Here is a 24,665-nt window from a genome sequence, read left to right as displayed (position 1 = left end):
CGAGGCCAGGCCAATATTCTGGTATTCTTCTGTCCTCAAGGGCTCAAGCTCACACAACCCGACAGTTGTTAAGAGTATCAGATTCTTTTCTCAATAATTTCTAGATATTTGTGGAAATATTTAATAATCTTGTAGGAATAGTGAGACAAAAGCCAAAACAAAGGCTAAAATATAAAATTTGTCTATAAACTAGCTGGTACTTTCCCCCAAAAACTTTTTCTTCCTTCATTTATTCAAAGATTTCTTAATTTATTCAACAATTTTGTATCACCCGTAGAATTAAATTAGTCTGATTAAGAAATAATATATAAATTCTTCAAATTAATGGACAGTATTAAAGAAAATCAATGAATCGAATCATGGGAGTTAGCAGATCGATCAAGAACATTTGTCATTTGCGTTTTCCAAAGTGGAAACTGTAAGATTCCGAGTACCAATCAATACAATTCTCTCAAACAAATAGCCTTAATTTTTTTGGGCTCTCAGTTTGTTTGCTTTTTATGTTAAAATTAACAAAATACATAAATAAACATTGAGATTTTGCGAGAAAATTTGGAGAGGCGCGTGCCTCCAAAAACCCAAAAAAATACAAAGCTTTTAAAGCTTTCTTTTTTAAAAGAATTACAAAGGTATAGAATAGGGGATTTCCTATAAAATAAGGGATTAAATATTTCATAAATATAGTTACTTAAATTTTTATAAAAAAAAAAAGAAAATTTTACAGAGTTTATAGGAAAATTTATGCAAATTACCAACCATTTTCTTAAATACTATTTTTCCAAAGTAAATCTTTTATTTTCTTTTGTTTTCAAAAAATTCCAAACAAATAAAGCTTTTCTGAGACTTTTCTCTATTTCTCAGTTTCTCTCTGGGTGACCAAAAATTTTGGGTAACGCCAGGGAGTAATGTAAAAAGAGCACATGATCTCGAATATACAAAATATACACAAAAAAAAACATATATTCTGTCTGTATGGATCGAAGGCGACGGAACTGAAGGAAAAACAAGAAAAATTTCAATACGATGGGAGAGTACGAGAGATCACTCTCCCAAATGGAGATGCAGATACACAGATACTCGGCTACAGATACAGATACAGCTATGGGCCAGAGTCTGAGATACAATTCGGGTATATCACTTTCAGATACGAATGCTGAGCGTTCCCGTGCGAACGCTGCGGAAAATTCAGAGCGGACTGTATCTGACAGATACTCGAATCTATTTATTGTTACTTTGAGATTCTATTTTTTTTTTCCAAAAAAAAAAAAGAAATAAAAGCAAAAATTGTTGCACGTTCTGGCCATGTTTCGGTTGTGTTCTCATTGTTTTTGGTGGCAATAATTTTTGCACCAGAACGTGCAACACGGCGTATGTGTGTTGCAGGCAAGTGAAAGTGCGTGAAAAGTATATTCTTCATCTTTTTTTTTTGCAGTGCCAAGTGAAAGTGAAAGACCAAAAAATATATATAGAAGCCCAGGCAGATTACAGGTGCACCTGTGCCTTTGTTCACCTGGCATTATGACGTCACAGCCATATAGAACTATATAGGGGTTATATATGGTATATAAAATGAAGGAAAATGCGATGAAAAATAGGAGAATAAGATGGAAAGGAATAAGAGAGAGAACCGCACAATCATACAGTTCATTTGCGATGTGTTTTTCGGGGCATTAAAACAAAAGCATTTCACTACGAAATATTTATTATTGTGTGTACCAAATGTGGAATGTGTTTATAGTAGCCCCCCTATCCCAACCTCACCTTCCTCTCGCTCCCAAAACTCAATACCAAAAATTTCAGATTTTTCAATCTGAAAAATCCAAAAAGTTTCCTCCACTCTTCTCCACAAAGATTTTTAAATCTCTCTCACCCAAAAATTGTTCACTTTTATTTCATGATTTTCGCGGTCGAACACGTGCTCGTGATAGACTCTGAATGCCCCACTCGATCAATCAGAATCAGAATAAGAATCGAGCTCTATAAACTACTTGTCATCTCAATCGCCGATGGCCCATCAATACCAGTTCAATTATCGCCAGCCACTGGCAGCGAAAATAACAAAAACCAACATGAACCGCCGCTGGAAAATCAGTTCATTTAGCCAAACGATCGTGTGAGTTAAGACATTTGTGTTTCCAGTTAATTAAACACTTCCAGACCTCAACCGATTGGGCAGGAAATTAAATAGGAAATTAAAGTAATGCCAAGAAATAATAAAACTTTAGAGGAACCTCTACATAGAAATATAGCTATTATTTAATTAAATCATAAAATAAACTATAAATTCTGTCTATCTAAAATATTGTGTCTGATATTTTTGTTTATAGTTTTAATATCTATTAAGTTTTTCATTTACCTTTTTCATTTACCTATACAGTTCCCAAAAAACAACAATTCTCTTAAATAAATATTTAGAACAAAACAAATACCTTTCTTTTTGGTCAAAAATAATATTTTTCAAGTAATTAAAAAGGCCACACAAATTTTCGGGATTAACTTGGCTAAAAAGCAATCACAACAATGTCAAAACAATAATACATATACAAACATTCGACAAATTCGAAAGCAACAGATAAATATTTGACAAAATATAGAAATAAATATATATTTTTTTTTAAAAAGAAAAATGGCAAATAAAAATTTAAGAAAAATAGTAATCCTTTCATATTATAGACCGAAACTACTAAGATTTTTAACTTGTTTTTGCATATTTTGAAATGCAATGAAAAACATAACTATTTAAAAGGAAATCTTACAAATCAAAGCCTTTTAAAACAGTAAAAATCTCTATATAATTTAAAGAAAACATAAAGAATCTAACAATTTCTTTCAACATTTTTGCCTCAAACATCCCCTTATTTCTTGTAAATGTTATCTTTTCTTGAAAAAGAACTACATTTTAGTCAAGGACCTTTTTTGTTGATTATTTTAGAGCCATAAATTCCGAAAACACACAAAACACGAAAAGACAAATAAATATTTTCCAGGGACCCCCGAATTGGATTAAAATTCTTTCGAATTCTGTTTCAAATTTTGTAATGCGACAGTCAGCCTTGATGGACTGAGAGCTGAGAGCTGAGAACCGAGAACCTTAACCCTGAAATCGGGCAGACACTATAGCATGCATATAGCGTAGATCTATATAGATTCATTCCTTTGCGGATCGGAGGATTTGGCACATCTTGTTTGTGTTTTTATCATATCCGGCAATCAATTGGCACGCAATCGCGCACAATTCGCCACTTAATTTCTATTTTTAATAACATTAACAACAATCGGGTATGGAAATGGAAAGCGGTACGGCATTCACAACAAAAATTTTCAAAAATGAATCAAGAGCTTATTTTTGGGGTAGAGCGTCCAAAAACCAAAAATCCCCCACCTATAAACCCCCTCAACACAAAACAAAAAATCATATTTTTCAAAACGTTTTTCGCCAATTTGCGCGGATTCCCTCCAACAACTTTCTTGTGTATTTTTGCTCTCCTGTTTTGTGTGGGCTGTTAGATTTTCAATAAATTTCCAAATCCATTATTAGTCGATCGCTCCTCCAGTCAACTTTCCAAAACAACAATAAGAAATACAATTCAATTAATACAAAAACAATCTCGAAAACAACAGAAATTCAAATGGTAATCATTGAAAAATTCCAAACAAATACACTCATATTCTGATATTATGCTGATATTATGCTCTTAACGATGAATCAAAAAATTTGTTATTCCCCCGAAAATAAAATTTTCCAAAGAAATTATTCAGAATATTTAAACATTAAAAAGCCAACTTTATGGCCATTGAAAATTATTTTCTATACTTGAGTCGGATGACAAAGGACATAGATATATAAAATACATTTATCATTTTTCTATAAATTCAATTCTCTATCAAATATTTAATAAAAAAAAAGTCTATAAAGAAGGCATTATTTTTAATCCTTAACTTATAAATTTATCTTAGAATGAAGGCATTCATTGGGTCTATTTTTTGGAAGAATTCTTTCTTTATTGATGATTTAAAATAAATTTAAAGCGTTCATTTTTCATTAAAATTCAGTTATCAGTTATTCATTCTTTGTAGTGTTCATTTATTGTGTTGTATTCATTCTAAGATAAATGAATGAAAATGTTTAAATAGTTTTGATGAATCAGAGAGTTGTTGGAATATAGTTTCTTTAAGGTACAAATGATCCTCTTTTTCAAAATTCTCATAAAAAATATATAAATACCCTTTTGTTATGACATTTCTCTCAGTGTAATTAATAGATCCTCAGCGATCATCAGTCTGGCATCAGACAAATGGTTCCTCAACACTTTTCCACCCACTCGCCCGCCCAAAAAAAAAAAAAATGTCAATGTCATATCGGAATACGTGACACAATTTTTCCCCCAAGGGGGAGGAGTGGGTGGTGGAGGGGGCAAAACAAAACTAAAAAGGGGCAGACGGCTAAAGGCCAATGTCGATGTCCAGCAACAACATTCAAATTCAAAATATTATGCATAATTTGAGCATGATTTTTTCTCACTGTGTGCTGTCTTTCAGGTATCCATCAACGCGGCTTTAAACCTGGCCAAGAAGTGCCAGAAAAAAATCAGAAAGCAGAGAGGCAGAGGCAGAAAGCATAAAACAGAAGCAGAAACACACAGCTGACTGAAAATGCACAGTGTTTATTTAATATAAATATAAAAGAATCGCCTTGTACTCGCCATAAAGCGCCAAAAGTGAAACACAAAACAGAAGCCCCAAGAAAACACACCTAAAAGATCCCCACAAACGAAAATATATAGAAAAAAAATATATATATATTTTTATATAGATGGGAATCGGAATCACAATCCGCAACGGAATCAGGAGACCGCAGAGCAAGACCCCAAGATGATGTTCACACGCGCCCAGGTGCGCAAGCAAAAGTCCAGCAATTCCAGCAGCCAGCGACCCCGCAGCTCCGGGGGCTCCTCCCGCCATCAGGGCGGTCAAGGGGGTCACGAGGTGAGTAGGGGTTCTCTAAGGGGGTTAGGGGTTATGGGATCCTCAAAAATTATAGATTAAAGATTTTAAACAGAAAGGATAGGTTAGGTTTTTGGAACTATTGATAGCCGGTACTTTTAGGCTTCATGATTTCAATAGATCCTATTTTTGAAACAAGAAGTTTTTACTATAGACTCTCAGGAATATCATACCTGTTTTTTGTATAGGTTATTATAGTCCTTGAACTTTATAGTTTTTCCTATAGACTCTTAGCTATATGATACCCCATACTTCGAGTAATTTGCAGAGTCTTAAAATTCAGATATTTCCTATTTTAATACTAGAGCGATAAACATTTTAATACCTAAATTTTCCATATGGCTTCTCCAACTATTAAACAAAAATATTATTAAATAATATCGGCATGAATGAATTGTAATTATAAACGAAAGATTCTTTGTTTTGATTTAAAACAAACAGATCAGCTTTATTTACAAAATCAAGAGCCAAAATCCCATTAAAAATATAAAACTAATGTGTAAATAGTGTGTAAGACTGGAACAGGTGCAAACATTTATAGAATTCCATAATAAAGTGGTTTACGAATACCTATTGTTTTTAAAATTATTAATTATTTCAACATCTTACTTTCAGACTCGCTACAAACAGAGCTCGAGCAGCAGCAGTGGAGCTGGAAGTGGCTTGAGTGGCAGCAGTGCCTCCGGTGGAGCCCGAAGGGATCGGGACAGAGATCGGGAAAGAGATCACTATGGCAAGCAGCATTCCTTTGAGCTGCCCAGGCAGCACTCCAAGGAGGAGGCCTATCATCGGGATAGGGACAGGGATCGGGATAGGGAGAGCAGCACAGGCTTGCCAGAGAAAGGAGGCGTTGGTGTCACCGGAAGCAGTGTCTATGTGGACAGGCGAACTCGTCCTCGGAGCATAACCAATCGACGAGGCGCCATCAAGCATCAGAAGTCAGTAATTAGAATTAATATTATCCTTGTAAGATATAATATCATATCGCATCCTTTTCAGAACCCACGACATCAATGGACATCGTTTTGTGGCCAAATTCTTTCGCCAGCCTACTTTCTGTGCTTTTTGCAACTTGTTCCTCTGGGGATTTGGTAAACAAGGCTATCAGTGCATTAGTAAGTCTAAAAATTATTATTTTAACATTTAAAAAATAATAAAATATTAAACTAAATATTTTTTATGCAGTTTGTCAGACGGTGGTGCATAAAAAGTGTCATGAAAAGTTGTTGGGCAAATGTTCTGGATCCGTTTTTACCTCAGCTAGTACAATTGTATGTGGTTTTACTAATTTTCTTGATTAAATTATGAATATATAATATTTATAATTATTTTTATAATTTAGTTGCTGCGGGAACGCTTTAAGATCGATATGCCGCATCGTTTCAAGCCCCACACTTTTATGTCACCGACTTTTTGCGATCACTGTGGCTCGCTGATGGGGGGATTTTTTATTCAGGGTCTCAAGTGTGAAGGTGAGTTTTAAATTCTTAATTAAGAAAATAATTATTACTGTTTTATATATTTAAACTAAAATAAGAGCACTTTATAGAATATTAATTGAAACACATCAATTATTTCTCTGGAAAATGATACTTTGTTTACAAATACAACCCTGGTCACACTTAAAATGTTTTATTTCTGTCTATTTATTATTTATACATATTAAAAAACAAAAACCACATTCCTATTATGATTTTTAGACTTATTAAACACATTTATTTCTATATTCCAATACAAATATTATAATAATATGAAACACTTAAATTTTAAGACAACTAGGTGCTCCTATTTTAGTTTTTAACATTTTATTTAAAAAACCTATCCTTAATATCCTTATTCTGTTGCGATTTAGTAGGGGTGGCTTTTGTAGAAACTTTTTCCAGGTGGCACCCTCTACGCCACAGGTGAGACAATAGCTTTTCCTCAAAAGCTTTTCCGATTTTGTAGCGATTTTAAGAACCTAAGGCTTTTGAGCTTTTTCTTAATCAGGGAAATGTAACGGTCACTTCAAATAGAGGGTCAAATAAAGGGAATTTAAGGAAATTCTTTATTAAACAAAGGGAATTAAAATAAGAAACTAGTATTTTATTTACATGTAACAGAAATTATTATTTTCAAACACATATTTGTTCTATTTTGATTATGTGAAATAAATTAAACGATTTGACATCCCATCCCCTTTTGAAAAACCATCTTAAAATACACAAATATTATATTTTTAATTTCTGGTAATTAATGAATGCATCCCATTCTACTTGTCCCGTGAAATTTTCACTTTTCGCATATAATCTTTCCACATATATGCCATAATTGTGTCTCTGAATCTTTTCCTGTTTCGAAAAGTGTCAGTATAAATTTTTTAAATAAAAATTGGGCCATTCCTTGTTCAAACCAAAAAAAAAAAATGAAAGAATAGCCCACACTGCGTATGTGTGATAAAAATGCGCATTTTCTGCGAAAAAAACGAATTGAAATGCGAGAGTCACAAAAAAAGAATTGAAATTCTTTCGTGATGCCATAATTTTTGACATGCAGTTGCATTATGCAGATGTGCGAGAAATTGTGCAACTTTTTTGCGGAAAACAAAGAAATGAGAATATACTTTCACTTGCTGTCAGGGGATCGGTTGAGCGATCAAAGCGGAAATAATGCCAAAAGGCCCGATCAGACCGAAATCGTTTTATTTGGCAAATGGACGGCCAGACAGATAGCCAGACTGCATTAGGAATCAATTTATTGCGACTTTGCCAACAGAAAGACACACAAAAAAGTACAAAAAGAACATTTTACTCTGAAGGCGAAAAATTCGTAAATAATAGATCGACTTTATAAGTTCCCTGCATTTTTTATTTATCAATTAAATGTCTGATCTAGAATTAAATTAAAATTATTACTGGATAAATCCAAGTAGGTGACGAACACGCCAATAATAAATTTCTTTAAAAATTTCAAAATTAACTATTTCTAAACTATTTTCAAGCCTTTTTTTCAAAATAATAGTCCGGAAATTATGCCTCATATGATATACATTTTTATGAAATGGCATCCTTTTAGGCTTAGAATGTATGACTCTTTAAATATTTTTAAAAAGACATACTGTTTGAAAATATTGTAAAGTACTGTACCTTAAAAAAAGTGTTTTTTGAAATACTTTCTAGTTTTTTCGAGTGTTCAAGTGGGCCCGGAGCTTGGCACCTTTACAACTGACATGACAGGAATGCAGGCGCAAAAATATCGCACAAAGTATATATCGTTCCCCTGTTTTTCAATTTCTTCTCATTTTTTTTTCGTTAGTGGCTATAAATCGCAAAAGATTAAGTACTAAGACTGCGAGAAAAACTACCAAGAAAAGTGGCAGAAATTCAAAAAAAGAAAAACACTATAGAAAATTAGAAAAAAGTAAAAGAAGAGCATGTTGCAGTTCTATTTCTGGTTGTTTGGCGCTTTCCCATCTCCTCCTCTTGTTGGGGATCTATAATTGTATTTTGCGGAACCGACATAGCGTCACCACTAGGAATCGCATTTACGCGGACTTTTTGGTAGAAAATGTACGATATATGTACGATTTTGTACGATTTTAGTACGATTTGTAGGATACATCCTACGTAAGGCATTTCTGGCATTTGTTTTCGATTTCCTTGCCTCGTGCCTCGTGCCTCGAGGGGGCTGAAGTGGCTAAGGAGGGGGTGGTGCTGGGTCGATGGACAATTTTAGCCAAACATCTTGATAGCAGGTGCCACAAACGAGCAGATTGATGATCTGACGAGCCCAGCTAAGTATTTGCAGTTGCCTTCTTGCCTCTTAGGTTCTTTGCTTGACATTTTCCATTTTCTGCCAAAAATTAAACAAAAAAAAAGTATTTTTTAAGTATTTTTTGAAAAATATTATCATATTTTTTGACTTTATAATTTAGAGTATAAATTTTAGATATATAGGTATATTTTAGAGCACTTTATAGGTATTATTATTATAGGTATTAGCTTTAAAATATCTATAAACATTTCAAACCAAAACCCTAACTTCTAAAGCTTGATCTTCACTCTTTCAAAAAATTAGTACTTTTCTAAAAACAAGTTTTATTTCTGGATGGAATATGTTTTCTTTTAATTACTATATCCACACATTAAATGATATTTTTAGGAAAAACTATCTAAAAATCAGTTATGGCAGATAGAGTATCTTGTGAAATTTAAAAAGTCAAAACCATAAAGACTTTGATGTCTGATTACACTACAAAAATTCATTATAATTTATGGTTTAGACAAATTTTAGTGACAATAAATTGGTCACACATTTTATGAAAGAAAATGTGATTTTTAAGGGGGTATTTGATTTCGAAAACTGTAGTTTTTAAGGAAATTTTTGAGGTTTCTAAAGCGCATATCTTGAGGTGTTTAATATCACTTTAGTTATCATCATTTTAGTTAATTGCTTGTAGTATTTTATGAGAAATCTCTAAAATATGCTCTGGACTCTCTTTGGCGAGAAAACTCTCCTCAAAAATATTCTCATTTTCGCTTTTACTTTCGCTGTGCAAATATATTTCAAAAGAGTCAAAAATCGTGTTCTGATGATGATGATTTTCGAAATTCGAAAAAGTGCTTCGGGGGTCTGGGTGTGAAAATTTATGGCAGTCGGTGGGTGTGGGCAGAGTATGTGAGGGGGGTTAGCATATTTCGAAATTGGCAGACAGAACAACGATGATCTGGGGCCTCTTGCCTCAACACAAACACAAACAAAAATGGAAGATACATCCTCAGTGAAATACACAGATACTTGTACAAAACAGGCCCGCCACACGTGTATCTCGTCAGCAACGAAGTTAGCCTCTCTCACACAGATACTCACCAATACACAGACTATGTACATATATATGCAGATATAGACTTCGAAATCGTCGAGATCAGGAATCGGAATTGAAAATTTTTCAGCGCTGCCTTTCACATTTCAGTAGTTTCCGTTAATGCGTTCGCCACGTCGACTTTGCTGGCATTTTCTTTTTTATTATTTTCATTTTTTTTTTCACTGCTGTCGCGTTAACGGTAAAATATTCATTTTTAAACAATAATCAAAAAAATGTATTTAAAAAAAAACCATTAAAAAATATCAAAAAGTGTGCTCTAATAAAATAATATCAAAAACACAAAGTTTAAAGAACAAAAACAAAAATTATAAAAAGTATCTGTCAGATGCGTGGAATATCGCAGACAACGACTCGTGAGCGCTTACGTCATGCAAAAAATACAAAAAAAAATACAAAAAAAATTATATCGGAATATATATTCATCTATTTTCTATATGGCACATGTGGGCAAACGCAAAAGCCAATAATAAACATATTGTATAAACCAAAAAAAAATTAAACAACAAAAAATAAAAGAAACGACGCGTTAATTATTGAAAAGCCATCGATTCCAGAAACCATTTCTGACCTTCAGCTTCAAATCAATGACAATTTCAGTTCCATTTTCTTTCATTTTCGTCTAAAAATGGATTTTATTCAATTTTAATCTCAGTTTTTTTGGCAAACTTTTTAGCAAATCATTTGACGAATTGATTTTGCAGAAATTTCCAGAAAAATTAAACAATTATTGTGTTGATTTCCGACTGTATTTGGAATTACCAAGAAAAGCTATTAAGAATTGGACTTTTCCTTAAAAAAAAAACATAAAAATGTATCTGTTTTCTTAGGAAATTTAAATTGCTATTTAACAAGTGATTTCAAACTAAAAGTTAATTTTAAAAAAGGCAAGAAAATGTAGGTAGTCTTCTTGTAATAATTCCCTTTTCTAAAAACCAGAAAATTTAGCAAAATCTTTCCCATAATTCCCCCAAAAAAAATTCTGCCAAAATCATATATAGAATTCTTCGATTTAGAATCAAATTCGATCCGACTGTGCGGTCAATCAAGGGGAATTAAACCTTTTTGGCCAATTAGGCCAAATAATTAATGCCGCTGCTTCTGCTGGGCAGAAGCTGGTTCGATGTCTCGGCCATGTATTGCCAAATGCTGGCACATTATGACAGCAGTTTTGAAATTTCTAAAAATTGTATAATTAAATGACAGAAGAGCCAAGCAGAGGGCGAAGCAATATACATCCTATATATACATTTATGCGGTAGAAGCTCTAAGAAGTATATATTATATATAGATTTATACTGTATTTTCAAGCAAGCGTTAACCTGCGAGAAATCAACTGAAGTGCCATCGAAATTATGGGAAGAAATCTTCACCCGTTCTACGATTCTACGAATCTAAATTTATCGCATTGCCCAAGCGAGTTGGCCAAGAGGGATTAGCCTCGTTAGTGGCCAACAATTGCAATTAAATTGAGTTATTGACACGAAACCGAGTGGCTTTTAGCCGGAAACTGCGTGCTGCCTGTGTGTTTTTAAGCCAATTCCCATTTGTTTATCCCACACCATTAACACCTATTAAGACAATAAATTAGAGACTAATTAGGTTGATTTTTTTAAGGTATTTTTTCCTTGAAGGCTTTCCATATGGGCTCGATAATTTCCATTCGATTCTCAAAAGGAATACCGAAGGATTTCCATACGTGGCTCCTTAGGAAGACTATATCTTTGCCAATTCTCCTCCGATTCTACAAAGGAATACCTTAATCGATTTGTGGACCGATTCCCCGTCGATCTACATCAAAATCTGGGAACAAAATATTTTTTCATCATTTTTCAAATTTTTGTGGGGAGCCCCTTGCCAAATCCAGGATTTCCATATGAGGCCCCTTTGGAAGTCTATATCTTTGCCAATTCTCATCCGATTCTAGAAAGGAATACCTTAATCGATTTGTGGATCGATTTCCCGCCGATCTGCATTAAAATCTGGGAACAAAATATTTTTTCATCATTTTTCAAATTTTTGTGGGGAGACCCCTTGCCAAATCCAGGATTTCAATACGTGGCCTCTTAGGATGTCTATATCTTTGCCAATTCTCATCCGATTCTAGAAAGGAATACCTTAATCGATTTGTGGACCGATTCCCCGTCGATCTACATCAAAATCTGGGAACAAAATATTTTTTCATCATTTTTCAAATTTTTGTGGGGAGCCCCTTGCCAAATCCAGGATTTCCATATGAGGCCCCTTTGGAAGTCTATATCTTTGCCAATTCTCATCCGATTCTAGAAAGGAATACCTTAATCGATTTGTGGATCGATTTCCCGCCGATCTGCATTAAAATCTGGGAACAAAATATTTTTTCATCATTTTTCAAATTTTTGTGGGGAGACCCCTTGCCAAATCCAGGATTTCAATACGTGGCCTCTTAGGATGTCTATATCTTTGCCAATTCTCATCCGATTCTAGAAAGGAATACCTTAATCGATTTGTGGATCGATTTCCCGCCGATCTGCATTAAAATCTGGGAACAAAATATTTTTTCATCATTTTTCAAATTTTTGTGGGGAGCCCCTTGCCAAATCCAGGATTTCCATATGAGGCCCCTTTGGAAGTCTATATCTCTGCCAATTCTCATCCGATTCTGGAAAGGAATACCTTAATCGATTTGTGGACCAATTCCCCGCTGATCTGCATCAAAATCTGGGAATGAAATATTTTTTCATCATTTTTCAAATTTTTGTGGGGAGCCCCTTGCCAAATCCAGGATTCCCCCATGTGGCCCTTTTGGAAGTCTATATCTTTGCCATTTCTGATCCAATCCTGGAGAGGAATGCCTTTATCGATTTGTGGATCGATTTCCCGTCGATCTGCATCAAAATCTGGGAACAAAATATTTTTTCACCCCTTGCCAAATCCAGGATTTCCATACGTGGCTCCTTAGGATGTCTATATCTTTGCCAATTATTATTCGATTCTAAAAAGGAATACCTTAATTGCTATAAAAATAAATAAATAAATAAATTTTGTAAGCCCTTAAACTGTGCCATTTAGAAAGTATTTAAAATAAATCATAATTGCAGCTTTATAGCAACAAAAAAAATGAAATCCTAAAAAAGTAAAACCTCAAACAACTACTTCAAATATTAAAAAATCTACAAAATAAAAACAAAGAATAATCTTGAAGAGCAAGAGTGTTGTGTGATTTTTTTTAAGTTGTAAAATATAAAAGAATATTGTGACAAAATGCCTCTGTACTCGGATTCCACGAACTACTACTACAGCGGCGGTAGCAGTCAGCTCTACTCGCCGTACTATAGCTCCGGTCTGGGCTTAAATCTGCCCGGATCGAGCAGCTATACCTCCAGCTACAATCGCTCCTATCCGGCCAGCTATATGGTGCCCCTCAGTCCCTCCTCGCCCCGCTCGCCCAGCTATACGAGTGGCGCCTCCAGCAGTTCCAGTAGCTCCCTCCACGGCCTCGGCTCCAGGTATCAGCCCAAACTGACCACAATCACCGAAAGTGGCAGGCACAGCGGCCACAGCAGCCTGATGCCTCTTACTAGGATCCAGTCCCCCAAGTACACATCCACTAGCTACGCCTCAACCACGCCCACCACCCGGTATATTCCGCCACGTCCCATCGCCATAAATACGGCGGATATCGATGTGAGTTCCTCGCGGTATCGCCGGGGAGTGACTCCCAAGTCCAATGAGAAGGATGACAAAGACAAGGATAAGGACAAAGAAAAGGATAAGGAAAGGGACAAGGACGAAGTCAAGAAACAGGACACCAAGAAAGAAATAAAAGAAGAAGTCAAAACAGAAGACCCAGCCAAGGAGAACTTCCTCGAAGTCCCGGAATCGGGACCCAAGCGCCGTTCTACTATTCGAAGAAATCGCGCTGTGGTTCGACTTTCCACCATACGACGTCGCAGCAAGGATCGTGCTGAGGAGAATACTTCCAGCAAGAACCCAGAACCCATCCAACCGCCAGAACATCAGTTCCGGGATCTTCCACCAGCCACCGAGCCCAGTCTGAGTTGGCGACAAAAGTTGGCCGAAGAATTGGCGGCCTTCCCAGTGACCAGTAATAAGAAATCCCCCGGAGAATTGCTCCGCGAACGATTCTACATCCGGGATGGCAAGGAGGAGCCACCAGTCACTAATCAGGCCCAGGTCCAGGAACTAATCCAGCCACAAAGTGCCCAGAAGAGTGAGGCCCCCAAGGAGGAACAAAACCAAAAGAATGATCAGGAGAAAGATGATTCCGAGTCCCTCGATGATCAGGAGGAGCTGGAAGAGATGCAGCAGAAAATCCGAAGGTTGAGTTTGGTTCAATGTCCCACATTTCATGATATCTGCGAGGATATATCCTCCGATAAGATCGACGATGATCTGAATGCCGGGGAGCTGAGGCGCAGAGCCTCCATTATCCAGGAACAGGAGCAGGAGATCCTTAACAAACTGCAAAAGTCCAGCTCCGGAAGCTTCCAGATGATCCATCTGGAGAGGAGATCCAGTCACGATAGCACCACCACAGCCGATGAAAGCGGCACTGAGAGGTCGAAGCGTCGCTCTAAGAAGTCCAAGAAGTTGCGCCACAAAATCACCGCCATTGTGGACGTGGAAAATGCTCCAGCTCCCTCCGCCAAGGTGGAACACATGCCCAGTGTCCTGGAGCTGAATGAAGAGCCCTCTGTTACCAGTCAAGGACTCATCTCCACGTCGGGCTCCAGTTCCACGCCCAGTCCCAGTCCGAAGCCCAAGTTCACGGTGAACGTGGAGACTGTCGAGGAGCACCATCAGATCCACAAGATCTTCAAGTTGCCGAAGAAAAAGCCCGAGCCGGCCCTGCCCGAGGGATTCATGAAGGCGGCTCCCAAAACCAACAAGACATCGCCTTTGAAGAAGGTTCTTCCAAAGCCGGAAGAGAAGAAGGAGCCACCACAGCAGCATGTAAGTGTGGCGCAGATCTTCACTTTTGATGAGGCGGCCATACAGAAGCAGGAACCGGAGAAGAAAGAACCCAAAGTGGAGGGAGTGGCCACACCCAAGCCCATCAGGAAAGCCATTCAAAAGTCGGAGAGCGGTGAGGACTTTTGGTCGCAAATTGGTTCGAGGGAAACCCTCTACATGACTAATCGCAAAAAGGCCCTGACCGAGAGGCAAGAGCGTCTTCTCGAAGAAGAACAGCAGCCCAAGTCGCCAACCACACCAAAAGAAACAAAGACAATAGTAGATGAAGTTAAAGCAAAGGTCCCAGAGACAAAGACACCAGCAGTACCAAAGCTTAAGTCGGAAATAACCATAGAACTGAAAACCACACCAACAGTTACAACTTCCAAGGCTCCAGGAACTCCACAAACTCCAGAGTTCCCAGCCACAAAGCCATCTACACCAAAGGTTGCAACTCCAACAACCATAACAACAAGCAATATCGAAAACAAGACCACAACAGCAACAACTAAACCAGTAACTACACCTACAAGTGTCATTAAGCCCATAGTTACACAAACAACTTCAGTGGACTCCCCATTGGAGGCTACAAAGACCAAAACAACTGCAACAGATGTTGCCAAACCAAAGACAACACCGGCAGCGACCAAAAAAGACTCACCAACAAAAACAAAAGAGGAAGGAAAGCCAAAAATAGCCATATCCAAGGATAATCTAATCCAAATCGAAACTAGGGAAGCTGAGAAGTCGAAGGCGGCAATTGCAACAGCAGTTCAGGCCAAGTCAGTTACACCAACACTTACACCAACCACTCCGGAAGCAAAGTCAACAACAAAAGATAATGCCGAAGGGATGACTGAGAAGAAAGAGAAACAATCTCCAAAAGTCAAGGCAACAACATCAATCGAAGTCCAAACAAAACCAGCAACACCAACTGGCACACCAGCAACACCAACGCAAGTCAAGTTGGCAACAAAACCAGAAGAAATTCCATTGACACCAGCAGCACCAGCAAAGACAACAATAGCAGCTGCGAAGACAACAACTAAAACAACAACAGCTGTGACAGTTAAACAATCTGGCAGCTCTGCAACAGTTACAACAGCAACATCAACAACAGCAGCAGCAACAGCAGTAGCAACACCAACAGGCAAATCAAAACTGAACGAAACAACAGGGCCAAAAATAAATAGCGGGCAAATGGCCAAGTCACCTGAACAACAACAGGCAATCGAAACGAAAATAAATAAAACAACGCACAAGGAACAGCAACAGCAGCAGCCGCAGCAGCAGCAGCAGCAGCAATCCCAGCAGCAACAGCAATCCCAGACGGAAACCAAAACGAAATTGACGGAAACCGCCAAGTCAAAGGTGCAATCACCGAAAGCCGGCAAAATAAATGTTGCCAAAAAGAAGACAACAACAGCAACAGTAGCAACAGCAGCAACATCGAATGCAACAGCATCAACAGTAGTAGATGCAACAGCAACTGAGAGCAATGTGACCCCAATCAATGCCGATCAATTTATAACTTTGGCCCCCACAAAAGCGACCAAAATATCACCAAGAGGAGTGCAACAGCAACATGCGTCATCGCAATCAGTATCTGCAACTACAACGCCTACAACGAATTTGAAAGCAATTAGGCAAGAGGAGAAACAGCAACAGCAACAGCAACAGCAGCAAGAGCAGCAATCATTGCATGTTGCTGTTGCTGTTGAGGCAGCAACATCTGTTGGTGTTGCTCATACGGATGTTGCTATTGCTATTGCTGATAGTGTTGCTACTGTGGCTAGTGTTGCTGATGGTGTTGCCGATGTGGATGTAGACAACAACAGCTGCGGCAATAATTTATCAAAGTTTGCAACAGTATCGAATTTGGCACAGTGTCTGCGAGACGTTGACGCTGAATTAGAGGACTATATACCATCGTCGGCGGATAATTCCGATTCCGAAACCGATTCCGACGACTTTGACGGCGACAGTTCGGCGGAATATTCCAGTGCGAGCGGTATCCGTCGGAATCTCAGTGAAAGCATGAAGAAGAAGCAGCGCAAGGAGAAGAGAAAGCAAAAGAAAGCGGCCGCCGCCGCCGCCGAACCGCCACGCTTCGATCCTCACAAGAAAATCAAAATCGACACCACCAACAAATGCTACGTGAAGGAGGAGGCGCCACGATATCCCCTCGTGGCCACACCGCGACCCCTTTGGAAGCGGGAGAAGATCGTCTATTCGGACGAGAATACGGACGATGAGAGCGGAAGCGAGGCGGGCAGCGAGTCCTTGGAGGAGGAGGCGACCAGCGACGATGAGAGCGGCGAGGAGTGCAGCTCCTCGGGCAGCAGCCAAAGCTCAGCGGGATCTGCGGGGGCGGGATTGCGTGGTGGCGCCACCAAGGGAGGTGGCTCCTCATCGGGGGTCACCGAATCGTCTACCTCCTCGGGAGCGGGAGCGGGGGCAGGGGCGGCTGTGGGCGCGACACTGGGCGTGGCTGGCACTCCGGCCGGCACCTCGCCCTCCATCATCCGGATGAGCACCTGCAGCAACGATTCCGGATTCGAGGGCGGCACTGCGCCCTCCAGTCCCAAGAAGATGTTAGGTAAGGCCCGCGGGGCACAGTCACTCTCTCTCTCTCTCTCTTCGTCTTCATTTGTCATTCTCTCTAATCTAAGTACACAGAGAAAAATTAGGGGTAGGATAGGATACAAATAAAAACAATGGGCACAAATAAAATGTTTATTTTCCTAAAAGAATGAGTTCGAAATAGAATCATTAAGAAGCAATAATTTAATATTAAAAATATGAATAAAATATTTCAGAAAAAGATATATAATATATAAATTAATAATATTTATTATTTTATGCTTCATATAAATATATATTTTTTAAATTACCTATTTTTCTAACTTGTTTTAAAGCATTTTAAATGAAATTCCTCCAAAAACTTCTTCAATAAATTTGAGTTTTAAATTAAATTAATATTAATATTCAAATACTTAAATAAAATAATAAAAAAAAGTATAAAATATAGAACTAGTGTCATAAACACACTATTAAATGCCAACAAAAATATATATAATTTAGGAATTATTGTCATTAAAATAGAATCAAATATTTATTTTTCCTAGCTTTATAGTCCAAAAAATAGATTATTTAAACTCCCGTAAAAACTACCATTTACAAACCAAAAAACCCTAGAATTTTTCTCTGTGTATTTAACCAAAAACATATCCCCCGAACACCCCGATTCCCAGTTGATCACTTGAGTGCGGCACGTGTCCCAGTAAATATACAAGAAAAAAAAAACAAAATATAATAATAAGAACGAGCTTTCTTACTGTCCGAAATCATGGGGCATTTCGGAATGCTTTCGTTTTCTAGACAGGCATATAGATATGGGATATGGGATATATGAGGGATATACTATATAGAGATGACCAAAGGCATCCAAACAATTCCGCAGAAACGCCAACAAAAAATTAAGAAAAACACAAAACGCAAAAAAGAAATAAACAAAATCATAATAACGTTCAATAGCTAATATATAATATATATATAGATATAGAGTACATGATCCGGGGAAAACAATGCCCCCAGAATATGGTATAAAAATATAGTCGTCGATAGTTTTTGGCTTAGTAATAGACCCCGATTCAAGCTGTTAACTAGGAAGTGCTAGAAAAAATCGGAATCGTTTGCGGATGCAGAATATATATAAAATATATATAGAAAAATAATGGTTCAGTGACCTGTGCGACTGGAGGAATATAATTGTGTGCAAAAATATGATTTGTGAATGAGTTTTGAAATTCGGAATGAGATTTCTGAATTTTTCTATTTATTTTTTTAATTATTTTTTTTCTAGTGAATTTTATTTATTATTTATTGGTGGCAAAAGATCAAGAACTGGATAAAGTTTTCGAAATAATAGGATATATTTTGTTGCTTTGATATTTTCCATATGGCTATAAAAATTATTTATTTAATTGTTTCTAAATAGAAATAATATGAAAAGTAACTCAAGAAGACCCTCTTCGAAGGTTTCCTGGGAAAATTTCTTCACATTTTGTATTTATTTTTTTTTTTGAGTGGATTATGGGAAATCGACTTCCTATATCTTTCGTTGTTTTATGTAATTTTTTCACCGAGAATTTTATCGTTTATCGCTGATTACTGTTCCGTGGTGGCGTTTCCTTGATGTTTTTGCGAGAATTTGCTAGAGAATCGCAGCCAGAAGCCGCAAGAAAAGCAAAGAAAGCCGAAGAAAAGCAAAGAAAATCTTAGAAAATGAGAGAAAAATAAAGAGTGGAGAGGAAAGGCTAGACAATCGACAAGTTGGCATTTTACTTTTAGCCAAAACAACAAATGAAAACAAATTGTTTAGGTCATCGTCGTGAGAGAAGAGAGCTCTCCTCAGACCATATACTTAATAATATATATCCTCTATCCTCTACATAATATATTTATTTTTATATAGATATCTATATTACCTGCAGCTAATCTGGCTACAATACTTGTACTATATACAACGCAGTTATGAGCCAGATAGTAAATTCGATTCGATTTGAAAAGTTTATATAATACCTTTTGCCTTTCGAACACACTGCGTATACGTGATATCCGGGCAATGGTTCGAACCAAAATTTATTGAAATTGCAATCAAAGTGGCCCAAACAATGGCTCTTTCGAATTTTGTTTATGCCTCTTGGTTGAAAGAATCAACGGAAATTCATGGTTCCCGCTACACTGAGACATAAATTCTGTTTATTTATTTAAATCGGAAATAAGCATTTCGGGTCTTTGAGGGTTCAGAGTACTTCCACTTTGAAATTTATGTGATTGTTTCCCGAACAAATATCGGAAATGGTTTTATTTAAACTTGTTAGACAATTCGTTTTTCTCTTAAATGAAAGATACATTCTGTGAATTAATTTGAATTATTAATTATAAATTAAATAGGTAACTCTTTCTATGAAATATATTTTGGGAGTTTTTATTCTTAAAAGTGGGATGATAGATTGGAAGTTTAGAGGGAATTCTATTGTTTTTTTATTTAATTATAAATGCAGTTACTTTATGCATAAATTGTAAGTTTAAAATATAAGTTTCTTACTTAAAATAAATAGAAAAAGTCGAGAAACAAAGCCAACCCATAAATCGCAACAGAATATTGAATAACCCCTTTGAAAAAAATTTAATAAAAATTTGTTTGCAATTAATTTCCGTCGAATGACATGAAATGCGGTGCGTGGGCTTTATACTCTGATATATACCGACCATGCTCCCACCGTATTCCGCATTAAAAACCCAAAACAATCAGAATGTGACGTGAACTGCCACAAGAAATGCGAACGGCTCACGGCCAATTTATGCGGCGTCAATCAGAAACTCATCGTCGAGGCACTCAACTACGTGAAGCGAGGTAATATGCGCCACAACTCACTGCAGAAGTCCACTGAAAATCGCAAAAAAAAATCAGAAAATGCCGCCAAGATGAAAAAATGCACAAATCACAATCAGAACGAGCACGTTGAAGGCCGAAAAAAAATCCAAAAAAAAATTTATAAAATCTTTATAATTTGTGCTTTTCTAATTTATGGGCTTGATTTTGCTCAAAAACAGAAATTTAGAAGGTGATAATTGGCAATTAGTGGGGGAAATGCATTAATGAATTTATTGCAAACAGGAAGACTTAATTAGTTTCGAAATAGGATTTAATTTATAATTTTAATATAAGTTTAAAAGAACAGAAAGTCTTTACAGAAAAATATAAGTTAGGAGAAAGTGGAAGATAAAATTTAAATATAAAAGATACTAATTAAAATTCCTAAACAAAACCTAGTTTATGAGCAAAATCAAACCTTGAGCCTCAAGCCTCAAAAATTTTAGAAAACTAAATATATCAAAATAAAATAAATAATATTCCCGAACAAATTAGGCGCCCGAGAAGCCCGCGACTCCCCCAGCACTCCGCCCAGCTTGAATCCAGCCTATAAGATCGAACCCAGCGAAGAACACGATGGTATGCCGAATAGAAATGATATATCCCAGATCCCCCCCCTATAATCTCTATATAGACATTATAAGAAAACTCTCTGCCTGCCACTCAAGTGATCCTGGATAAAGAGTCATGAACCGACAACCATTATCTATCCAATTCTAATATATATTTTTACTTGATCTTAACTAACTTTGATATTCTATATATTCTATCCTATATACGCTATCTCGCTCTGTTGATCTTGCTGTCTCGCTTGCACAGAAACATCATATACATATTCACAATTCCAAAAATCCGGACGTTTCACTGCGCCAGCCACAGTAATACCTAGATTTAAGAATTATTCGGTAGATGATTTCCACTTTCTGGCCGTCCTCGGCAAGGGAAGTTTCGGCAAAGTGAGTATATCTTGTTTTATATATTTTTTTAATTATTAAATATTAATATTAAATTATTTAATAGGTCCTGCTGGCCGAGCTGAGGGATACCACGTACTATTATGCCATCAAGTGCCTGAAAAAGGATGTCGTTCTGGAGGACGACGATGTGGACTCGACGCTCATTGAGAGAAAGGTCCTGGCCCTGGGCACCAAACATCCTTATTTGTGTCATTTGTTTTGCACTTTCCAAACGGAGGTGGGTTTGGTTTTTAGTTTTTAAGGATAAATAGGGTTTAAGAATAAATAAAATAGACTTATTAGAGGTATATAGTTTCAGATTCATATTTTAAGAGAGCTCTTTTTCAAAAGATCATAAATCTAAAAAATATTTAAAAAATACCTGTAAAATTCTCAACAAATTCTCTGACTATTTCCACTTTAAAACAAAAACTCTTACATCCTATTGGCACCTTTCTCTCAATTATCGTTTAGAGGTAATCCCCACAAACAAAAGGTGGGTCTGTGGGACAAATATATATCCAAATGTTAGATAGAACAATCGATTGGGCTTATAAATAGCCAGAGGAAAGGTAAAACGCTCTATAATTAAATATATATTTGATTTAATTGGGACTGCGGCTGGCCATCGATTGGGGCACACGACATTCGGACAGGCGGACAAACGGACAGACGGACAAACGGACAGGAGGGACAGTCAGACTGTTCGGATATTCGGACATCATGTAGATCAGGGTGCCTGTCCGTCTGTTTCGTGTTCTTAGCATTTGTATCTTAGAATCTTGAGAGATGCATTTGTGTATCTCTATCTGTATCTGTATCTTTTAGCCGTAAATGTATCTGCATCTTGCCACTTGCATTGACACCGATTAGAAGGTATTTTAATTATTTATGACTTTGGGGGCCGATTCTTAATTGTTTCTCAAATACATTTTTAATTTATTTTCTTTTATTTTTATTTTTTTTAAATAATTTCTCCTGCAGAGCCACCTGTTCTTCGTGATGGAGTATCTGAATGGCGGTGATCTCATGTTCCACATCCAGGAGAGCGGACGCTTCTCCGAGGAAAGGGCCAGATTCTATGGCGCCGAAATAATCTCGGGTCTCAAGTTCCTGCACAAAAAGGGCATTATCTATAGGTGTGTTATAGCTATCGGCTTTAAAATTTACACAAAGCCTTCTTATATCAAAATACACTATATTTGTTAAAATGACCAGGATCGGTTGTCATTATCCTATAGTTTTCATATAACTGAAAGATTGGAAAAACCATAACCATATTGTCTTTTTGTAGATCTTCTTGAGAGCTTAAAATACTCCCATATTACAAAGATTTCTGTATATTTTTTTCTAGGGATCTCAAACTGGATAACGTCCTGCTGGACTACGAGGGACATGTTCGTATCGCCGATTTTGGAATGTGCAAACTGCAGATCTATTTGGACAAAACAGCGGATAGTTTTTGCGGCACACCCGATTATATGGCGCCCGAAATCATTAAGGTTAGTTGTGCCTTGATTTCATTGAAATATATATATTATAGAGAATAAATTCTATATTTATAATATTCAGGGTGAGAAGTACAATCAAAATGTGGATTGGTGGTCTTTCGGTGTGCTGCTCTACGAGATGCTGATCGGACAGTCGCCATTTAGTGGCTGCGATGAGGACGAGCTCTTCTGGTCCATTTGCAATGAGATTCCATGGTTCCCCGTTTATATATCCGCCGAGGCAACTGGAATTCTCAAAGGGGTAAGCTCGTTAATATATATAATCTTATAAATATTATAATAAATATTCTTGTACTTTATAGCTTCTGGAAAAGGATTATACAAAGCGTATTGGGTCTCAATATAGTACAGCTGGAGATATAGCCGATCATATATTCTTCCGGCCGATCGACTGGGGTCTGCTGGAGAAGCGACAAATAGAGCCGCCCTTCAAGCCCCAAGTGGTAAGTATTACACCCCAAAATATATATATATATCTATATTATATTCTCTTGAAAACTCTATTAGAAACACCCATTGGATACCCAATATTTCGATCGGGTTTTCACCAGAGAACGGGTCCGGTTGACCCCCATCGATAAGGAAATTCTGGCCTCTATGGATCAGAAACAGTTCCATGGCTTTACGTACACCAATCCGCACATCACTTTGGACTAGAGCTTAACCTTAAAACTATATCCTAAATGATAAATAATATTTAGAGCAACAGTATTTGTATATGTAAATATTTTCAAAAAAAAAATGGAACAAAAAAATAATTATGTGTTGGATTCGAAGGGAGAAATCGAAATAATTTATATAGATAAGTTCTAAAAGAATATAATTTTCTAGTCAGCTAGCAGTACTTGTACATCTAAGTCTCTCTACACTCTAATTGTACAGATATCCCTCCTCACCATAATCTATATATACTTTATTATATAAACCAATTTTTTTTGCACACTTTTGTTCTTAATTTTAGTAATTAAGCCAAGTCTACGTCTACGATAAATAAATAATTACAAAAAAATTATAAAAAAAAACAACTGGTTGGCTGGTGATTGAGGCTTGTGATTGAACAATGTGTGTCAATCAACTCGGAATGGTATTAAGCTACCGTTAGTGATGTTGGCTCTTGATTATGGATGAGTACAGTGCGTTTCATGAAGGGAAGTTGGTTGGAGAATCTTAAAAGGTACTTTTTGGCCCTCGAAAGTTCGAAACTAATTGAAGATTTTAGGGTTTTATAACGGATTTATAGGATAATAATAAATAGGTAATATAATTATTTATATATATTCTTTTTATCTATATATTTTAGAGTTCTAATATTAATTCTCTTATAAATATTTCTGGAAAATGCTAACTTTTTATTCAAAAAACATCTTTCTGTTCCTATAATTCCCAATAAGTTCTAGCATAGACAGACACAAAGATAGGTATTTTGGAAATAATTATACTTTTTATTGAAATTGAACAAGAAAATAAATATAAGCCTTTCTTTATAAAACTTTTCCCTACAACCCATAGCTAGTTATGATCCGCACTGTCCACATATGCTAATGTAGAGCAGTGAGAGTGATCTGTGAAGCGTTGAACTTTTGAATTGTCAACTATCATTAAATTCGAGTGAAAATTCTGAAAATCAAGCATTTTTCCATAAAATCTCCATTTGACAAAACATGTATGGTTTTTTATACGTTTTTTCATTGCGGGTGTCTTTTGTTTTAATGCTAATGGGCCGGAGATACGACCCATTATATAGGCACTTGTATGGACCAGATATGGAAATATGTACCATACCGAGGTAGTATGTTGTCTTTGGGTCAGCCGAGCAATGGCAGCGAGAGTGGACGACGGGTTGAGGCTTTAATGGCCGGCATAATGGCCCAAACCGACGGCCTGTGTGAACCAGTTTAATGTCATTCCACACACAAAAAGCCACACGTAGAATC

At 36.7% G+C, this 24,665-nt stretch overlaps 1 protein-coding gene across 6 annotated transcripts; it reads left to right on the top strand.

Annotated features, from left to right (window-relative positions):
• Positions 1-1,120: 1,120 nt before the first annotated feature.
• On the top strand, positions 1,121-23,671 carry LOC6502153 (putative protein kinase C delta type homolog). 6 transcript variants are annotated; one of them, XM_014904466.3, is made up of 16 exons: positions 1,121-1,393; positions 1,929-2,113; positions 4,540-4,986; positions 5,620-5,942; positions 6,004-6,119; positions 6,190-6,275; positions 6,347-6,476; positions 20,142-20,243; positions 20,760-20,843; positions 21,174-21,220; positions 21,285-21,458; positions 22,205-22,359; positions 22,575-22,722; positions 22,793-22,972; positions 23,034-23,174; positions 23,239-23,671. In XM_014904466.3, the coding sequence occupies exons 3-16, from the start codon at positions 4,873-4,875 to the stop codon at positions 23,386-23,388; spliced, it is 1,950 nt and encodes a 649-aa protein (XP_014759952.1). In that variant the 5' UTR covers positions 1,121-1,393; positions 1,929-2,113; positions 4,540-4,872; the 3' UTR covers positions 23,389-23,671. The 6 variants fall into 6 exon arrangements, with proteins under 6 accessions (XP_014759952.1, XP_032309343.1, XP_001966114.2 ...); XM_032453452.2 differs by having other exon boundaries at positions 21,084-21,220; XM_001966078.4 differs by lacking the exon at positions 1,929-2,113 and having other exon boundaries at positions 21,084-21,220.
• The last annotated feature ends 994 nt before the right edge of the window (positions 23,672-24,665 follow it).

Source organism: Drosophila ananassae, chromosome XL, assembly GCF_017639315.1.
Source record: "Drosophila ananassae strain 14024-0371.13 chromosome XL, ASM1763931v2, whole genome shotgun sequence".
In the NCBI taxonomy this organism is placed as follows: Eukaryota; Metazoa; Arthropoda; class Insecta; order Diptera; family Drosophilidae; genus Drosophila; species Drosophila ananassae.
The sequence above is the reverse complement of the archived record's forward strand: the minus strand, read 5'-3'. Positions and strand labels throughout refer to the sequence as shown.

Coding starts and splice junctions, on each gene's coding strand:
- LOC6502153 (XM_032453450.2), top strand. CDS start 13,109: ATGCCTCTGTACTCGGATTCCACGAACTACTACTACAGCGGCGGTAGC. Junction 21,221..21,284: donor GCAAGGGAAGTTTCGGCAAA/GTGAGTATATCT, acceptor ATTATTTAATAG/GTCCTGCTGGCCGAGCTGAG. Junction 23,175..23,238: donor CGCCCTTCAAGCCCCAAGTG/GTAAGTATTACA, acceptor AAACTCTATTAG/AAACACCCATTGGATACCCA.